Source organism: Thunnus thynnus, chromosome 21 (assembly GCF_963924715.1).
Source record: "Thunnus thynnus chromosome 21, fThuThy2.1, whole genome shotgun sequence".
NCBI lineage: Eukaryota > Metazoa > Chordata > Actinopteri > Scombriformes > Scombridae > Thunnus > Thunnus thynnus.
The window spans coordinates 7,575,323-7,596,352 of NC_089537.1; the positions used below are offsets into that span (position 1 = coordinate 7,575,323).

General features: G+C 38.5%; 1 protein-coding gene across 1 annotated transcript in view; it reads left to right on the forward strand.

Moving 5' to 3' along the window:
• Positions 1-21,030, forward strand: part of apbb1ip (amyloid beta (A4) precursor protein-binding, family B, member 1 interacting protein) — a 24,948-nt gene continuing 3,918 nt past the window's right edge. The window contains exons 1-10 of the mRNA XM_067578697.1: positions 1-181; positions 6,415-6,474; positions 7,686-7,773; positions 9,485-9,747; positions 11,255-11,332; positions 13,462-13,621; positions 17,891-18,012; positions 18,946-19,020; positions 19,117-19,260; positions 19,688-19,798. Coding sequence (XP_067434798.1) covers positions 6,415-6,474; positions 7,686-7,773; positions 9,485-9,747; positions 11,255-11,332; positions 13,462-13,621; positions 17,891-18,012; positions 18,946-19,020; positions 19,117-19,260; positions 19,688-19,798 — 1,101 coding nt within the window. The 5' untranslated portion in view covers positions 1-181. The remainder of the gene's footprint in view (positions 182-6,414; positions 6,475-7,685; positions 7,774-9,484; positions 9,748-11,254; positions 11,333-13,461; positions 13,622-17,890; positions 18,013-18,945; positions 19,021-19,116; positions 19,261-19,687; positions 19,799-21,030) is intronic.

The window sequence follows — 21,030 nt, forward strand, 5'->3', positions numbered from 1 at the left end:
TAAGCAGGAAGAAACCAACAGTCACAGAGCCAGATGCAGCGCACACCCAAATTTGCCTGTATATGACTATTTTTTTGGAGTTGAGTTTTATTAAAGAATAACATTTTTAGGTGGAATTGATGTCCATGAAGCTGTGACCTTATAACTAACTGGTGAAATAAGGATATATACATTTACAAAGGTGAGTTACATCTCTGTTAAGTTGGACGTTATAGCTTCAGTTAACGGTGACACCCAACTGTTTTCATCTAGGCGTCGAGAACAAACAGTGCTTTCAGTTGAAGACGTTGACTGTTGTATTTGCTCTTGTAGTTGGTTGTGCTGTCTACTTTTTTCAGTTTCAGGTATACCTTTAAGTGGAAAGATATTAAAGATAATATTCATAAAGCATTTTAGGTATCCTGTTAAAATCTTTTGATCTTTTAATGCTCTATCAGTGATTGACACTTTTAAAAGTTATCAAATTAGTTTACAACTGGACAAAAACTTACACAATCCAGCCTTTGTCATGAGTTATGTTTATAGTCATGAGATAAGGCTTAGGTAGGTTAGTGTGTAGTGATACAGTAGTCATTTGGTGTGTTTTTATGTGATGAAAAGGGTGTATATGTGTTCTTGTCGGTTATTCAACCGAGTGGACCCTGCTCTAATTTCAGACGGCTGTATGACTCAATAAACACATGAAACCGATAGGGTTGGTCTCTTATTTAAAACAGCCGAGCTAAAAGTGCTGTCAGTTTGTCGCTGTTGATAGGAACGTTTTATACATTTGGCTTTTGAGATGAGATTAAATCACCGAAACATGAACTGGATTGTATAAAAAGTGTATCAATGCAAGCATCCATTTGGAGTAAAAACGGAGTAAAAACCATTTAGTTGACGGGCTGTTTTCTGTTTTCTAGTGCTGTCAAGGCCGAAAATGCTGGAATATACTGTATGTTTTGACAGACTGTCCAGTGACTCATGTGAAGCAGGGATTTTATGTAAAAAACATAGTTAATGTCTACTTTTTTCAACGTAAAGCTATGTTTTTGTTGTTCAAACCTCTAAGTCATATAACCGCAAACAGTCTCTAGCAAACACAGATAGGATCTTGTGTGTTGTCAAATGTCAGTTATGATACCTCCTGTTTATGCCCTGCAGAGCTTTGTTTTTGCTGCTGAGCCCCTTATTTGCCAACCACTGTGTAGTACATCCAGTCCTATGAACACATCTGTCTTAGACCCGGGTATATATATTTGATCTTAGTAAAAAGCGTAAGTTTCTGTATATTATAGTAAATACTCTGTGCTTCAATACGGTAATTAAGAGTCATCGTCTGGTTTCCATTTTCTTGCCTGATGCTTGAGTTACACGTGTGGACTTATGAAAAAGACTGAAACATATATCTGAGATTATTTAGGGGGGTTTTCTGGAGGAATGCAGAAGTTGCCTGCGTGCTATATTTTCAGTCTTTTTTTTTATTTCTTTGGATACCAGAAGCACAGTGGTGTGTTTTCACAATGCATTGCGCGGGTTTGGAAGTTGGCCAGATTTCATGCCTGAGGGTTTCCAATAATATTTATAAATGCTGACAAATCACATATTTTCTGAGTGCTTTCTGGAAAGTAAACAGAATTGTGCAAAAAGGCAGCAAAATATTTTAAAGATAGTATCACTTTTTTTTAATGCAGCATCATCCAAAGAAGTGTGAATATGAATGATAAGTTCATGTGAACTCAGTTGTGCTAAAACGGAAGGTAAATTAAATTATCCTGTTATTGTGAGTCATTTCACCTTGCAGAGGACAATCAGTTTATCATCAGTTTGGTCTCTAATCTTGTTCAATTAAGAAGCAAAACTGAGCTCACTTCAGAGCATTTTATGCATCAGTAATGGCTCTTTCAGATAGTGTTAGTCATGCCGGTCCTGCACTTCCAACTAAAGGTTCTCCAGAACTGCTGATAAGGACATTGTTTATGATTTCCCAAAACAGATCTAAATCAACACCGATATCTTGAGCCTAAGATGTTACAGTTCTTATCCTTGGCCGTTTTATTTTTATGGAATACTTAGACATTTTGGTAAATACGCTTATTTTATTTCTTGCTGAGAGTTAGATAAGAAGATTGATACCGCTGTCGTACGTCCATTCAGTGTGAAGCTGGAGACAGCCTGTTAGCTTAACTTAGCATGAATACTAGAAACAGGGAGAAAAGGCTGGCCTGCATCTGTCCAAAGGTAAATCTGCCCACTAGGTTTTACAAGGGTTATGTGCTAGACTCTTTCTTGGCCAGGCAACCAGTTGAGACTTGTATGTCATTTTTGTTTTTGTACAACAACAACAAAAAAAAAAGGTATAACCTGTTAGTTAGTGAGCTTTAGAAGTACTGGTAGGCTGACTTTTGTTAACTTTTGGACAAAGCCAGGCTAGCTTTCCCCCCTTTACATTTATATATATATATATATATATCTACATATATAGAGAGAGAGAGAGAGACTGTTTCCAGTCTCAATGCTAGGCTAAGCTAATTGTCTCCTGGCTCCAGCTTCATATTTAGCAAACAAATATATAAGTGGTATTAATTTTCACTTCTAACTCTACTGTTAGAAAAGGCTCTACTGACAATCATTCTAAGGCAGCTGTAAAGACGCTAGTTTAGAGTTAACACTTCTGTGGCTCTTCTGTTTATTTACTGGACAACACCAACAAATGGGGAAATGAAAAAAAGGCAACACTTCCTTAAGTTTTATTTGTTCAGTGTTGATGGGTGAAGTGAATTCACTCTATTTACCAGTACCATTTTATCATGCTGAATCTAGTCATGCACTTCACAAAAAAGTAACTTTGGCCTCCATTAGCAGATGCCTGTTTGATTTCAAAGTCTGACCAAACACTTTTACACACTCGCAGCCTTTCTTTACTGTATGAGAGTTGGCAGTGCTCCATTTAATGCATTTGGCCTCTAACTGTGGCTGTCAGGAGCAACCTGACTGATACTATAATGTTTTCCTTGTGTGACTTTATAACGTACACGTTGCAAGTGACATCAGCCGCTGTGTGCTGTACTGTGTGGTTGTGAGCAAAGAGCTGACGTAGATTGCGGTTGTGTCAGAGTGAGATCTGTTGTACTGTGGTTGTCATAACACAAAATAAAATGTATGGACACAAGAATAAAATGTGAAAATAATTAAGGAGTAATGACTTTAGAGATTTTTGTTTAAATAATGAGAAAATAAAATAAAGTGTAGCATTTTTTAAGGCTGTGACATCGTGTTATAAAGGGATTATTGCAGGTTTATAAATATTAACCACAAACTTGGACAATACAAATTGTGTTTTCAGACAATGAAAACATGACATGATGTGAGTGAAGGAAACTAGCATAAAGTTTGCAGGTGGCTGTTCATGTCATCATTTCCCACACGCTTTCAACATCGTGAGCTGGGCAGGAAATTTACCCTCTACCACTTCCTTCGTGGGAGTGCCATTCGTGTAAAGGGGTGCAGTAGAGTAGGGGGGGCCCATGTGATACAGAGATTAGAAAGAGGTCCCCATAGACGCAATGGGTATTATTATCACATGGAAATTATTGTCTGACGCTCAATGCAGTCGGTATGGGAATCACTTTTACGCAGCATCGTCAACACCAGAAATGTTTTGCAAGTTTTTATCTGCAATCTGCTCAAATCAATCAATGGAATCAGAAGATACACAGTTTCTCATAGCTTCTAACCATACATGCACAAGTTACATGTGAGATGTTGGAACGATATCGATCCATATCACATTCAGATGAGAAAAATCATGTCACAGTCTTGTCTGGACCACAGTGAATCACATCTGTCTCTGCTACAATGAGAGTGGGGGTTTGTCCCGGCTGTCTTACTACAGTGAGTTACACTTTGTGAAAGATAACATTTTCATATCTAACAGACCATAGCTGCAGAACAAAATGAAGACTGGAGTTATTGTCATGTAAACATTTCTCTGAGGCAGGGAACATTTTATTGGTTGGGCTAAACCAATGAGATTAGAGGGTAGGCGAAGCTGAAAAAAAACATTTTTCTAGGTTGGTGGCCATACGAGGAGACAAAATTACCACACAAAGAGTATGTAAACGCTATGAGGTCTGTTTGAGATATAAAAGTCATAGCTCGTACAGTAGCCACCATAACCTTAACCACCCCAAGCCTTTACTGAACCCCAGCTAAAAATGAACTTAAAGACAGCCATAATCAATTTCATATTCAAATGTAAGCAGCTCAACAGTCTTAGAGCCAAACATAACCATTTTAATCACATGACAAGACAATACTCTGTAGTTTTGCAGACCATTTTTGACAAAAAATAGTAAGGTAAGTAAAGTTATCAAGGTTAGATGGTGAACCTACCTGTTCTTACAGTTTCACAATAGCCATACTAGCTCATAGCTAGACTTCCACAATCATCAATGCTGATGTCTTGAGTGAACAAATAGCTGTTTGTTTTATTCATATTTTGTTCCAAACCTGCCGAGTGCAACAACAACAACAGCAACAACAACCCGCCATGTTCCCATCTTTGTGTTTTATCATGTATGTCACTGTTTGATCATTTATCTCATGGTTGTATAACTCTGTATAAAACATTGATAAGTTTTGATATAACAAGACAAAAAGTCCACAGCTCTAGTGAGCCTGTACTAAGGCACAGAGGTCCTTGAGCTGATGTTAGGCAGGTATAATGTTTAGCATGGTCACATTTGTTTAGTATATTAGCAACAAAAATGTGGTAATTGGCGAAGCATAGCTGAGGCTGATGGAAATGTAATTTATTTTGCATGTATTACAATTCATTCTGTGGGGATATGAATATCTGTGCCAAATTCCAGGGCAATCTATCCAACGATTTTTGAGACATTTGACTAAAAAACACAAATGTCAACCGTGTGGTGGCACTGGAAAAAAAAAATTCAGGTGATCACCAAAGTCATTAGGATTCATCCTCTGGGAACCATGAAGGTCTGTACAAAATTTAATGGCAATCTATCCAATAGTTGTTGAGATATTTCAGTCTGGACCAAAGTGTTGCACCAACTGAGACTTTTCGGTGTGGCTAAAAAGTGGATGAGTGCAACTAAAAAAAGAGCTACAGACACATGAACAGAAAGTGTAACTAAATTGTTCATCAGAGAACTGTCTTCTTAACCACTAGTCAGTATGGTTTGGTGGTTACAGATCTCATGTAGAAACATCAGTCAGTATTTTGTACCTTTACCTGCTCATCAAGATGCCTTAGAGTTATACAGTAGCTCATATTCAGCACATTACATTACTACAATTAATACCCCATCTAACCACCACTGTAACTGGATGAACTCCCACTGACACCTTCACACTACTGGTCACGTTCCACTGTAGGAAAACAGGGGCTCTGTTTTGACTTCACATTCGAGCCCATCATAACATTTGCTTTGAGAAATGGGGCTTCAAATAATACATGTGTGAGAGACTGCGTACTGTACATAATTACAGACAGGAATCTCCAGTGAATCTTCAGAAGTTATTTTCAGGGAAAACACAGATACCCCCAGCCGTCCCCCAGGCTATTTTGTTACTTCATTAAACTTATATCTGGGTTGTGCATTCGGGTGTATGAGTCAGCCTTGAGACTTGATCAGCAATTTCTAATAGCGAAGCACAGAGCGCGAGCATGCATACTTTATACTGTCAGTGGTTTCATTTTCCTTTGGACGCAGCATGTTTCAGAGATCAATTTTTATGGATTTGTCAAGTCATAGAGAATAGTATTGCAGTTTCAGTATTTTAGCATACAGTATTTTACTAAAGGAATCAGTATTTTCTAATATAATTATTGAAACAAGTGTTGCACATTGTAATAAGTCATTTCAGTGCATCATCTCAACATATAATGCTCTTTAATTAAATTATAGGACTGATTGCAATAATGAGTTGGAGGATCCAATTCTATCCAATTCTTATTCTGGATCTGACAGAAAATGCAAAACTCTTCAGTTCAACATGTGCAACAAGACATGACATGTTCTGGCGAATAATGAAGGCCTGGAAGTTATGCATACATACTTTCTTCCTTCAGTCTTAGTTGGAGATGTTTTGCAATATAATGTCGCCTCAGGGTGCATATTACACCTGCACACATTTCAAAGGAAAGTAGCAGTACTGCTTCTCTCCACCGGCTGTGTCAAACACATGTGTATTTAACATTTCACTCCTCCATGTCAATGGATTTACCTCCACATTCCTCACATTCCTTCCCTGTCATTCGTCATGACAACCATATCCAGTCACTGACACTGATACACTCGGTGCCCCAGAGGACAATCAGTTTTCGTCACATGGTGGAATAGTTTAGGGTCTGATCTTTTCAGCATTTTCTGTTTCTGACGCTTCTGTTGTTGTTACTTTAACCAGATGGACGACATCGACGCCATGTTCAGCGATCTGCTGGGGGAGATGGACCTCCTCACTCAGGTGAGCTAAGGCAGTTGTCATGACAACAATAAGACACTTCACTCCACATCTTTTTAAGATTTCTGTTTAGAAAATAGCTACATTATTGTACATTCTTATTTATTTCTTTGTCATTTTTATTTCTTATTACTCATTATTGCTTATTGCTTAATATTATGTAAGTAGTTGTTGTTTTTGTTGTTTTTTGAACTTTTGATTTATTTCATTTCAGTTGCTTTTAACAGTAAGTTTAAATTACAAATTGTAGTCACAGCAATAAAACTTTTTTTTAAAAAGACAAATAAAATAAAAGGTGAGTAAATAATTAAGAGTTGATGGATTCACAGTAGCCAAGAGTTGCATTATAGCACAACATAAACATTCACATGTTGGTTTCGCTTTGTTTCATAGGCCTAAGAAATTATTTGTAATAAGTGGATGTCATTTTTAAAGCTTTAAAAAATGTTCTTGTCCTTAATTTTAGTCTATAGTCTCTCTTATAATTTGAAATATACATGGAGAATAGATCAAAAGGTTAAATTCATTCATTCATTCATTCAAATTTCCACTGCAGAGTAAATCAGATCCACTTCGTTTTTAAATTAAATGTCATTTGTGAATGAAAAGAGTTTTACACACATTTCACGCAACACATACTCAACTACACAGTTTCTCCAGAGGGCTTGTGGTTTATTCTTTCACCATATACTGTACCATAAATAGAGTTCTACTTCAGAGACAGACGACAAACTCACTAAAACCCACCATCGATCACTGAGCCACTCTAGACTGGCAAGCACAACAGACACAGCGGGGGGAAACACTCTTTGTGGTCATCTAACAACCATAAATTACACTCTCTTTTAGAGGGGAGGTCAAATGTCAAACTCATGAGCCAGCTAGAGATTACACTTTTTTTTTTCAGTGAAAAGCCCTGCTGATCACTTTGATGTTGTTTTCAGCCCACCAGTCATTTTAAATCACTTCCATTTCACCAGGGGGGCTTAATATTACACATAGAAGCCTTGTTAAGTGTAATACCGAAAAACAGATGTAACATTAGATGTGTAAACATTTTACTTTCTTACATAATGTGCGGGGACAGTTGATGTTTCAGGAGACTCAGAATGTGTTGTTGATTAACTCACTGAGCCCCTGGGGGTCCTGTAGTTCCACAGATATTGTATTCATGCTCTTATAAACACTCTGCCTTGTTCAATTCATCCCTGCAGAGCCTCGGACAGGAAACAGTGCCTCCTGCCTCCTCTCTCCCCAGCAACGACAACCTCAACTTCTCCATCGGCTTCACTGACCCGAATGGTGACCTAACTTTTTTTGTGTGTGTGTGTGTGTGTGTGTGTGTGTGTGTGTAGAAATACTGCACAGAACTGGGTGTTGAATTCTACAGTAATCTAGTTGTGCAAAGACAGGATGTATTGCAAGTTTTGGCGCAGGAGGCAGAAAAGCAGCATTCAGTTACAGCATATCTGGCTACTGTTCAAGCTTTAATTTCAGGCGAAGACTACAGTCACCATAAGAGCTAATTACTCACTGTTTGCCTCTAGCTCTAATGGGTTGTAAAACAAGCAGTAATAATGTTAAAGCAAGGTCACAGCATCTGTTTGTCTGCCATTAGCACTCTGCTTTAAGTCCTCGCTTTTGTCTTTTTATTGTGTGCCCCATTAAGTCCTGTTATATCATGTTTTTCTATATAGCTCTTCATCACACAGATGCATGTCTCAAAGGACTTTACAAAGACAAACCTACCTAGAAGAAAAAGTTTTCTAATAAGACACCCTTTATAAGTTGTAAATACTGGCTTTATTAAAGGCATTACTGGTTATTGAGTCATTTACTAGAGCTTTATGTATCAGGTACAAGCTATTAACAACAACAGCTTTTTCGGTTGCCAGGTTGTTAAAAATCCACCTGGCTTGCGACCCAAATGTTGTGTTTATTAATGGTTTATAACTCATATATAAATCATTAGCTAATGTTGAGATTTAAAATAATTTTCTTTGAAACAGCAGTTGGCAAACTGCTACAATTAATCAATCGATCAATGAGTTACTTTATTTGTCCTCCCAGTGGCCAATTGGTTGTGCAGCAGTGTAACACAGGATAAAAACACAAAAAGCACATGAAAACAACATATAAAAGAAAGTAGAATACAAAATTTAAAACAATTTAAAACAAATGGTTACTTCTGGAGTGTATGAAGATTTCTATTTTTCTTAGTACAGCAAACCTTTGAGTGGTGCCGTATATATCCATCTATCCATCCATTTTTCTTTACCACTTATCCTCTAGAGGGTTGCAGGGGAGCTAGAGCCAATCTCAGCTGACACTGGGCGAGAGGCGGGGTACACCCTGTACAGGTCGCCAATCAATCACAGAGCTAACATTTAATTATAGTGACAGACAACCATTCACACTCACATTCACACCTACGGGCAATTTAGAGTCGCTGGTCTGTGGGAGGAAGCTGGAATACCCAGAGAAAACCCACGTAGGCACGGGGAGAACATGCAAACTCAGAAGTGTTCATGCAGAACACAGAAGGGCCCCAGCAGCACCTTAACATATATATGCAAACATCGTATGCAAACAAATAAAAAATATACAACACATGATTGCATCAAGACAGCATACAGTAACCTGTTTAGCCCAGCCTACACTAACTGGTACTACCAGCCTTTATTCCTCAGGAGAGACAAGGAAAGATCAATGAGTAATGAAATATAAGAAATGCCCTCATTTAGTTGTTATGACTTTGCTTAATGAAAACACAAAGAAAGGTTCTTGTAAAAATGACTCAAGGTTTTTGGAAAAAACACTTCATCATTGGAAAAAAAAAAGGAACAAAAGCATCTTCTACATGTCAAAATTTTAAAAAAGTTTACTCAGCGGTCATCTATTCTGACAGAGAGGTAACACCTCCCTTCCAAAACAGTTTTGGCATTTGTATTAAATATACATAATGTACCTGAGACAGTTCTTTACGAATAAACTGATTCTCCTCTAACACCAGAGTCCCTCAACGAACTGACGGACAATGACTTGGACGCACTTATGGCTGATTTGGTGGCTGACCTCAATGCGACTGAGGAGAAACTCGCAGCAGACATCAACGATCTGAAGGTGCTATCACCGCCCAAGCAAGACCTACCACCGGCACCTACGGGCCTCGCTTCACTGCCGTCACCCCCAAGCAGCGCCAGCAGCAATGCTAGCACCACGTCTTCCGCCTCCTCCTTACCACCTCCGCCTCCTCAGGGTGCAAAGCCTACAATGGTGAGTCAGCTTGTGTGCAGTTTGTCAGCATGAGAAGACAACTGTAGCATTTCTGCAAAGATCTTATTAACATCTCTACTACTGGGGACTGGTTCAAAATTTAAGAAGTGAGAGTTTTAATAGAGGTCTATGTTAGACTAAGGGAGTTGGTTGATGATGATTAAAGAAAATGCTGGAGAAAAGACAGCAAAGGAGAGCATTTCTGTGCATTGTTATGATCTTATGAAGTAATACGACAGAGCAGAAACATGAGGCAATAAGAGGCAATAATGTCACATTCTCTTTTATTGGTGGCGTGTCTTGGTTTACCACAAGTAAGCGCTTTCTGAGCCATGCGTGACAGGACACCATTACAACAAAAACATCACCATTTCCCAGAATATACATTTCTCTTGAGCACTTTTTTTGTCTTTGTGGAACTGGGAAGAGTGGTATTGCTCTTATAACGGTTGAACAGTGAGATCATGGCAAAGTGGATGGAGGCATCTGTTACGGTTACAGAGACTCGTGAGGCGAAACAGCCCGAGAGTCTGTCTGGAAAAGATCAAACACACACAGCCATGAGGCAGAAAAGAGTAACAGGATCAATACCAAAGGTTGAAGAAGGGGAGGTAAGATGTTGCAGCAGTGGTGGCGGTGGTGTTGGTGGTGGTGGGGGAGGGGAGGAGCCAGACGGGAGCTTATTGCTTTAGCAGGGTTTGTTACCTCATCCTCCTGAGGTAAAAACACCAGCTGTGCTGAGGCAGAGAATGCGTCATTGTTAGGTAGAGGTGTACAAGTTCATTAAAGCTGTGCTGTAGGCAGACTTTTAATATAAGAATGCACCAGATTTATAATCCTAAATTCAAAGAAAATAGTATCACATCCCTAATAATTGAGATCCAATAAATTGGACGTAATTCCCCAAATGAAATTCTTGAATTGAAACCTGTCCGCCCACAGGGAGAAATTAAATGAAACACATTACACCTCCAGAACAGCACTGAAGTGTAGCTGGTGAAAGGTCACCAGTTAGATTTAGACTTAGTTAGATTTAGAATTAGACTTCTGCTTCTCTCTTTATGTTAAAGCAATAGTTCAACATTTTGGGAAATACACTTACTTGCTTTCTAGCAGAGAGTTAGATTCAAGAAGACTGACACCACTCTCTTGTCTGTACAGTTAATCTGAAGTTACAGCCAACAGCCAATTAGCTCAGATTAGCATAATGACAGCTGGCTGCAGCTTCATGGATTCACATGAGAGTGATATTGATCTTCACATCAGACTCTCAGCAAAAATGTTGAATTATTCCTTCAAAAATCAACATTAATGTGCCGTATGCAGTTTGCTGACATCAAAGATGATTTCTGAGTGCTGATGTTCAAATTTTATACTGTGTAGCTTTAAAACAATGACACGATGGCAGGATATATCCCATTGTTACAACATTATAACTAACATATATGAAGATCTATTGTTCACCATAATTCACCTGTCTCATAACATTATTGTTTGTCCTGTTCAGGAGGAAATCGAGGCACAGATGAAGGCCGACAAAATCAAGCTTGCTCTTGAGAAGCTCAAGGAAGCTAAAGTGAAAAAGGTAAGCGGACATTTAACTGATGTGTAAAATCCACCGGCAACAGTAAATTTTAAAGACACTGTGAAATACAACTACTTGGATGTCACCGTGAAAGACATAACGTTCAAACAAAGCATGCATGGCTCTCTCTTCCTTTTCTTTTGTGCAAGCCATCTATCACAGTAATGGATCGCTTTCATATAGCCAACATACTGCAGGACAGCGTGATTTCCTCCTTGGGTGATATGTGGATACGTTCTCATCTTCAAAGCGCTGCACAGAAGTATGGACATGTGGTCGTGCATGCAAAGCTACGAGTCAGGAACTGTGATTTTACACAAACCAAACTCATTTCATGCTGATAGCATGCTTTTATCATGGTCGATGTGGCCATTATATCTGACAGTCAAGTTTTTCACCTCTACTCACGACCTAGCTGAGAAATCCCATATAGGTTGTATATAGGTGGGACTGCTTTAATGGCCTGTTATAAATTCTTATATGTTTAAAAATGTCTAAAATGAAAAAGGAAACCAGAAAAAAAACGCCCTTCTTGAATCACCATGTACACGTGCGAATGCTGAGAATACACAGACCACTGGCCAGTTTCACAGGAACATCTGTCTCTGAGTCGTTAAGCTCAGAGGAGCAAGGTGCACTCTTAGTAGTTTCAGCGAAACCCTCTGTGGTCCGAGGCCCTCAAGTTTCAGATAAACCCACTGGTTCCGGTGCATGCTCTAAACATCGAGGACATACTTGCATGAGGAAGTACCGTAAGAGGGAAAATAATTTGATATCCAGTGACATTTCATTCATCCAACTGCCAAAACCATATTGTTTTGAAGGAAAGGTCGAGAACGAGGAACATGTGATCTAACACCCTAAATCCTCTTGTGATAGCATCTCTGAAACCCATATTGTTATGACACAAGGCAAGCGACTGGCTGACCTTGGTTCTGTGAAACTCCTCAGCCTCCCAAAGCTGGATTTGTTTCCAGATGAGAGGAAGTATGAAGCCATATGAGCCTGTGAGGAAAGCACAAAATTAATCTCAGTCAGCTCGGGGCGAAGAAGGCGCTAAGACTGCAAAAAGAGATGAATACAAGGGAGGAAAAAAAACGGTGGGGGGAAGCCAAATATGTTCAATAAAGAGATAAACATGCTGATGCTCCAGACTGCTCTGGTAAAGCTAACATTATGAAACAGAAACAACTATTTACCGTATGAAGCCTATAATTAAACTGGCAAATAAACAAGCTGCATGTGCTTCAAGGCTGGATTTTATGTCTCACTCCAGAGACATCTGCTGCTATCCACAACTTTTAACCTCAGTCTGTCATGCAGACGACACAGAAAACCTCATGTTAGAATCAAAGACACTTGGATAAATAGTTTGATTTTTGGGGAAATGCCCTTATTCCTTATTAAGCTTCTTATTCAGATGAGAAGTTTGATACCACTCTCATATTTGTCCATTAAATATGCAGCTACAGCCAGGAGACGGTTGGCTTAGCATTAGGAATGGAATCAAGGGGAAACAGCTAGCCTCTTAAGCTAATTAATTAACATCTACTGCATATCTAATGTTTAAAATCTGTACAAAAACCGAAGTGTAAAAATGACAAGTTGTGGTTTTACGGAGGGTTATGTTCTGTTTTCACTCTTTTTTACTAACTTAAGCCAGTGGTTCTCAAACTTTTTCACATCAAGGACCCCTAAACTGGCACAAATTAGACCACGGACCCCCATCTGATAAGATTTTTGCTTTAAGATGTTTTATTACTGAATGTGTGAATGAAACCCATGACCAAAATAATCATACATTCTGGCATTGTGTTACTTATGGATGGAATTACAGTGAAATTAAATTATTCCCCTTTTTGCTGGGGACCCTGAACCCCCTCATGGACCCCTGGGGGACCCCACTTTGAGAATTACTGACTTAAGCTAAGTGGTGCTAGCTGTAGCTTCATACTGTACAATTAATAGAGTATATCAATCTTCTTATATAGCTATCTCTCACCAATAATGTCAAACCATTACTTTAAGCTAAAGAGTTCTCACCAGTAGGAGCTTTAACATTTTTTTTTATCATTTATTTGTTGGAGAAAATATTGCAAAAGTAATATTAAATCACACTTTTCTGACAGTTAGTGGTGAAGGTGCTGATGAATGACGGCAGCTCCAAGACTCTCATGGTGGACGAGAGGCAGACCGTCAGGGAAGTTCTGGAAAACATGTTTGAGAAGACTCACTGCGACTGCAACGTGGACTGGAGCCTGTGTGAGACCAACCCTGAGCTGCAGCTCGGTGAGTTACAGCAGTAATATTATTCAACATTTAATATACTGCTCCACCTTGGCCATGTTTATGACCGATAATTAATCAATCAACAATCACCATCTCTTTTAATGCGTTGTCATCAGATGATATACCATAGTGATTCAATCTGTGGTGAAGTCATAAGAGATTTGCTGTTTTAAACATTTAAGCACCGTTGACAAGTTAAGTATTTTCAGAGGGGACAAAAAGTCTTTTACCACAGAGGAAACAATGTGGTTTCCAGCAGCAGTTTGGAATAAATCTGAACTGGGTTGGTATAATGAGTATCTATCGAAATGTAAGTAACAGAAAATCCAAAGGAAAATATGTGATTTCTGGGAAATGTAGTGCAAGAGACGCCACAGGTGTAAACGCTAGCTGAGCAGCAAATATATCAACAAAACCAGAAAAACACAGATTACCCCTTTAACAACATAATCCTTCAGTGTGTTTTTATATCAATTGTAAGCTAAACACACACACACACACACACACACAATGTGCAGGGTGGTATATTTCATTCAGGTCCAGATGATGGACTGTGTTTTTATTGGCGCAATGGCTGCCACACTGCAGCGAGCTCACAATGAAACATTTATCTGACTCCCATTCATCTCTCTCTCTCTCCCTCCTCCTGTCTCTTTTTCATACTCTCTCTACTCCTCGCTCCTCTCTAACACACACACACACAGTGTAGACAGGTGGGTTTAATTTGCTGTATCGGACACTGTCAGTCATCCTCCCTGTCATGCGGAAATAGAAGCCTTATGATCTCAATCCTCCGTCTGAGCTGTCTGTGCTATATTTACTTCAGCTGCTGGACATCGCCGCCATTGTTACCATCTGTTTTTACTGTTTCCTAACAACTCCATCTGATTATTATGGAGATCATTCATAATTTAACAGAAACAATCTTATATTTCATGATCAGGGAATCATTTTACTCCGTCCCGAAACTGTTTTAATGAGATACTGGCGGTAAAGTCATTAACGTCTGTGAGCAAGTCAATATTATTTTGTTTGAAAATCCCAGTCAAGTAATTTTATATTCAGCTAGTTAAGCAGTAATACGTGAAATTAAAGGATAAGCCTGGAATTATTCTATATTTTTTCTTATTGTAAGCAAACCTAGGAAGGAATTTGAGAAAGCAGCAATGTGTTAGTCCATCTCATACTTTCTAACATTGCTAACCTGTCTTAAGTTCATTTAGTCTGACTAAAGAATGGCAAATATATAGTTCAATTTTTTACAAAAGGCTCATTGATTTCATAAAACAGCTGGGCACTGTAGTTTTAAGCAAATGTCTCTAAAACAGGAGTAAATGGTGCTTTTATTGGGGACTATTTTCAGCCGTGGAATGATACACATTTGGTGTGCAAGGAAGAATTTACAGCTCCATGGTGTATGATGGATTGATTCAAGATAAAGTACAGTGCTTATGTTCATTGTAAGGAACATGTCACCTACAGTAGTGCGGCAGCGTAGCTCACTGATGTTCTTTTAATAGTTTTCGGACGACAGTGAAGCCCTTTTATGGTAAAGAGGAACGAGTTAGAGTATATGCAGCTTTGGATACACAGAGAATACTTGTTAGTTTGATAAATTCTTTGTTTTTCTTCATTTGATTTGTTGAAAATAAGAAAAGTATTGGATATCATTGGCCTTATTGTCTAACTCTTTGCCGCAAATACCTCTTCACAGAAAACATTTAACCTTTTTTTGAATTGTCGCATTGCTAAGAAGTGCAAACAGCTTCTTCCAGTGTCGCCACAACCCAAACTTGAAGCAGATTTTTTTCTGCAAAGGACTCGCAATGAATCACACAGGACTCCTTAACACCTAACATGCATATTTTATAACATTGCTTTCACAAGTGCTGTCCATACTGCAGAAAAACCCTCAAAGAGGAATTCACTCACTTCCTCTCCAGATACTTTATATACTTGTTTTTGAGCCTGTTTGTAAAAAATGATTACATATCTTGACGGCTCAAAACAAATGAGGAAATATGTGTTTCCCTGTGGTCGACACTGTTTATTTTTAACCAAATGATACGTGATAAGTGTAGTTCCACGAAACGCTGTGTGACACACAGATTGCTACTTATAACATGCCGTCCATGCAAAACTCAAAATTTTTCTATATAGGTTATTTGACTCATGTGCACGAGGGTGGGTGGGCTTTTGTGTCATCTATGAGTAACTAAGCAGTGTGACGGCTCGACAATGGAAACCATATACAAGTTTAGTCCATTTAAACTCCCCCTGAGTGTATTATGTTCTAACTAAACTAGAGGGGGTTAAGTAGTATAACATTTTTGCTGACCTTTTATTTTTTTTTCTCCAACAAAAAGTCAAGGCTAGTCATGCCCAATAAACACCCACAGAGCTCAACAGCAACACCATCTTCAAACAAATCTTTACTGTCGAATTCAGCCATGTGCTCACCATGCACACTACTGCAGAGCACCATGTGGTTAATGTAGTTCAAAGGGATTTCTTCTCATAATAACTTGCTCCAGCAGCAAAGTCACACCATCCGTTTAATGATTGTAATAGTCAAACTATAGACTGGAACCCTGGCAGCAATTTATTTAATGCCTACCTCTGTCTCGGCTAGTAACCTGTAATTGGGGACCATGGCTAAACTACAGTCAAATGCCCAGTATACATGATGGAGATCTACGGCAACGAGTGTGTGTGTGGGCAGAGAGGAAGAAGGAGGAGGTGGAAAGTGCTCTTAATGTGTTTTCGAGGTTTAGTGCCATTTAAAGTCTTTCCAGCAAACAGAAAGGCTTGTATTTTATTCAGCCCTTTGCTAATTCACCCCATTTGAAATAGACAATCGTACAGCTGTGAAGTTGACTTTGTAGCAAGCTCAGCTGATTTACAGATACAGTGACACAGTGAACTACTGTACATGTTGTGAAGCATTTGTTTTGATGTGTTTTATGGTGCAAAGCTAAACAGAGGGAGCATGAAGACCATAAAGTAAGATTAAAGATGATTGTAGATTCTGCTTTAAATAATAATGTACTGTTGATTCAGTGTGAGAAAATAAACTTGACACAATTTTCATTTTCCAAAGCCAAGTCATGACATTAGTGTTTAAATGTGCTGAGAAATGATTTTCTATGGCTGATATATATTAGCTGTGTTTGCTGCAAAGGATTTAAATACAATTTTAGGTCATATTTTACTTGAGTATTTCAATTTAGTGTTTTGACTGCTTCTCCGCTACATTTCTGAGACTATCCACACCAGAAAAACACAATCATTTTGTTCAAATGCTTAAAATGATTGTTTTCCAGGCAAGAATCCTATCTCATACCAACAGTCAATGTTGGTTTATTTTGACCATGACTACAATCTTTCCAAAAGATCTTTTTAAATAAAACCAAGTAGTTTTATTTGTCTAAACTTTACCAAACCATTACTAGATCTGGTAGATCAGAAAAGGCTCTTATGTATTGTTTTTGTAATGGTCATTTAGGCCAGTTCAGCAATGACAAACAACCTATTTTGACATATAAGGAGGGTAATATCCTAATTTTTATTCCCCTAGGGGCTACTAGTTACTTTTCAGATAAAAATAAAAATAGTAATGTGAAACATGCAATGCTACCCAAATGTACATAAAGTAGTGGATCAGCTTCAACATTAAAATGTAGCTTACAGCAGTTTAAACCTCTGAAGGGTCATTCTTCTTAATGAGTAATTTTAGTTTTGGAACATTTTACTGATAATAGCTAGAGCACAGTTATGGATAATTAACCAGTGGGCTATTGGGAGCAGACACATTAAAAAGCCCCCCCCTCCTACCTACCAGCTATAAAGGACAGAAATATAGCCACATCAAAGTTGGTGTAGGCAGATACTCAAGATCCAAGGAGATTAGGGGCTAAAAAAATGCATTCGGAACATCCCCACCCCTCACTCAGCCCTTTGGCTGAGTGAAACCGCAAACAGTCATTTCAAACAGACCCCCCCCCCACCGACCCTGTTTCCAGTAGGCCCATTCAGTAATCAATTCATGATTTGTCATGGAGTATAGATGCATTGTGGTACTTTTACTTAAAGCCACAATGTCTATAATATGACATTTTTCAAGTAAAGCACCCTTATGGTAATTAAACTGTGGGTTTTGACTCAGTTTTTTACAAAAAAGAACTTTCAAAATATACACATAGTGGCTTTAAGTATCTGAATACATCTTTTCCCTCCGGTTTGCTGACATCTAAATTTCTCTTTTGACAGAGCGAACATTTGAAGACCATGAAAATCTTGTGGAGCCACTCTCAGCGTGGACAAGGGACAGCGAGAACAAAGTCCTCTTTCAAGAGAGGAAGGAAAAAAATGAGGTTTTCAAAAACCCACAGGTTAGTCACCTTTATAAACCAACACAGACTGCCTTTACTTCTCTAAACATAATACTGAGTGATCAGAGATGATGTGCGTGACATCTCAAAAGTCCAACACTGGCTATTTCATTGCTCTTAACTTTGGTTTGTGCAAATCTATCTCCACATTGTTTCAGCTGAGCACCATCTGGATGTTTTCACTGATGAATTGTTGTGTGAATTATGAGATGTCTTTCCTCTTGCAGGATGACCCCTTACATTTATGTCTTCACTGTAATATATCAGACAAAACAGCTTCAGGCATAAGACATTGAGATCTTGGCATGTTTGTTGATATAATGGGACCCCTTTATAATCTCAATGAATTTAATGGATTCGGTCTGTTGGCAGAGACAAATAGGCGGGTTGGAAAACTGGTGAGATATTCTCATTTTTAAAGTACTCCATCATGTCTCCCACGTCCTCCCCAACAAAAGACAGATCTGTTTTATACAGTATGTCCCCATCAATTTACAGTTTTAACTTCTGACACGAGCTACCAAAATAGAAACCCCCTTTGGGCTTTCTCTCATCATAATAAAAACACAGGCCTAGACTATGATATGAAATCAAACTAGCGCAGTCACAGAGGGACAATGACTTGGCTTCAAGGGTTTTTTTAAAAGCTGATAATGATTATTTTTTTTCCGCTGAGAATAGCCAATGTTTTGTTAAGATATTCAATATGTTAACATTTGACTTTTCTTCTGGAGAAAAGTAAAGTATTTAGTGATTTATTCTTGACCACATAGAACAATATCTGAGGCAACATTTAGATTAAATCATTCCACTGAAAATCGGGATTATCATGCATATTTAAGGAATCGGACATTTGATTTAAAAAATTCCCAACTGACAAAACCATGTGCCAGTATAACGTAATCCTTAATGTACTTTGTTTTATTCCTGCAGAACTTTTATCTATGGAAAAAGGATAAGAGAGCTTTGAAAGAAATAAAAGACAGAGACAAGGATATATTAATACAGGTAAATAAACTCATGCACCCACATGAATGTAAGTGACATTCTCCCCGGTGGGAGCTCCTCTCGGTGACCCCTTTCATCCCCTCTTCACCTCCGCAGGAGAACTTCTGCGGGACTTCCATCATCGTGCCTGATCTTGAGGGGGTGCTGTACCTCAAAGAAGACGGCAAGAAGTCGTGGAAGCAGCGGCTCTTCCAGCTGAGGGCCTCAGGAATTTACTATGTGCCCAAAGGGAAGACAAAGGTCAGGGGTCAAAAGAGAACATCATTTGTGGCAAAAGCCAGACAATAAACAAACATACAGCAGCTGATACTCAGATTTTTTTGCAATGTTAACTAAGACCTTAATGAAATTTAAGGTCTTTTTTTTTTTCTTTAATCACCGGGACTATAAAGTTCTAGCATGTAGACTCTCTGCTTTATCAATCCCAGTCTTGTTTCATGCATCGCTGAACGTAACTAGAGCTTCTACTCACAGCTGAATACCTACAGCATATTCCCTTACTGTATATCTTTCATCTCTTGGCAGCTCATCCCCCCAAACATACCATTCATACAGTACATGATGCTCTACTATTGTGTAGCATGGCATGGAATAGATAAACAAACTCATGGAAAAAAAGACACTGCACATCATCTTATAATGTAATCCTTTTTTAATTTCTTTTCAGTCATCCCGTGATCTCGTCTGCTTTGTCCAATTGGACAACTTAAATGTCTACTACGGCAAAGATTTGAAGACAAAATACAAGGCCCCGACTGACTTCTGCTTTGTTCTGAAGGTAAGTTGGCTTTAAATTGTTTCCTTATTAGTCTAATTTGCCTCAAAGTCACATACTTTCACTGTGGAACGGATAAACAGAAAAGCTGTTATTTCCTCTCACCATGACACTGACACTGACACAATTTACAGTAGCTGTTATACTGGTTGGTGCTATTTTGCATAGCTTACACAGTCTATTGCACAGTGCAAGAGATATTAATGCAGAATTTAGTTCTGCATGGTAGTTTCTGAGTGTACAGCATTGTCAGCTTTGCAGCTGCTCGCTCTACTGGAGATGTGAAAAGCAATAAATAGTTAAATTTGAAGAAGTGAAAGAAGACAGTTTTACTTTAATTCATCTGAAAGTGGCGAGAGTGAAAAATGAACAAGATGACTTTTTTAAACAGTTCCTAATTTTTTTAAAAGAAATCGAAAGTGTCATGCGTTTCATTAAAAGAGTACTTTCAAATCTGAGCATATTAGCAATGATGGAAGTATACTGCTCTCATTTAAGGCTAAGAAGTGCTGACGGAAATGGAAAAAGCAAGAACCTGATGAGTTGCTGGTCAGTCTTAAAGGGATATGAAAGTCTCCTTTATTTCTTTTTCCTCTATCTCGTCTGGGAAACACTAGAATCAGCAGATACTATTAGACTAGATGTTGAGGATCAAAGCAAAAAGAGCTTAGAGAGGCAAAGAAACTGAATTACCTTCCAGTGAAAGAGAGTCCTCAAGGTCCGAGCTGAAGGGAGGAGGCTATAAGGTGCCGCTCGGCCAAGGGCAAGGGAAAATGACCTGTCAGAGCGGACATTTTGGAAGGCTAGCCGGGTTTCATGTAATCTCTTATCCTATCCTTATTGTTGTTTGTAAAGCTCAATAAAAGCAGCTATTTTTGGTAGATGGTGATGAAGATGATATGACAATAAGTGAAGCTGCCAAAGTGTTCAATTCAATGTGTGTTCAACTGTGTTCAATGAAGGTGTGTTTTGTAGCTATTCAAGGATGCCAGCAAAAACAATTTAGCAGTTAAATATTCAGAGCTGCCTGAGGTGATCTCTAATAACATCCCCATTATGTAGAACTGATATCAGGACAATAAGCTTAAATTGTAACTTCCTGTTCAGAGGAAAAACTGACGCTTGAGCTAAAATTACACCTATACAGTAAGCATTGTACAACAAATATCTTTGTAATCATTACAATGGGGTGAGAGTGCATTTCCTACTATTTTAGAAAACACTATTTGAGCATG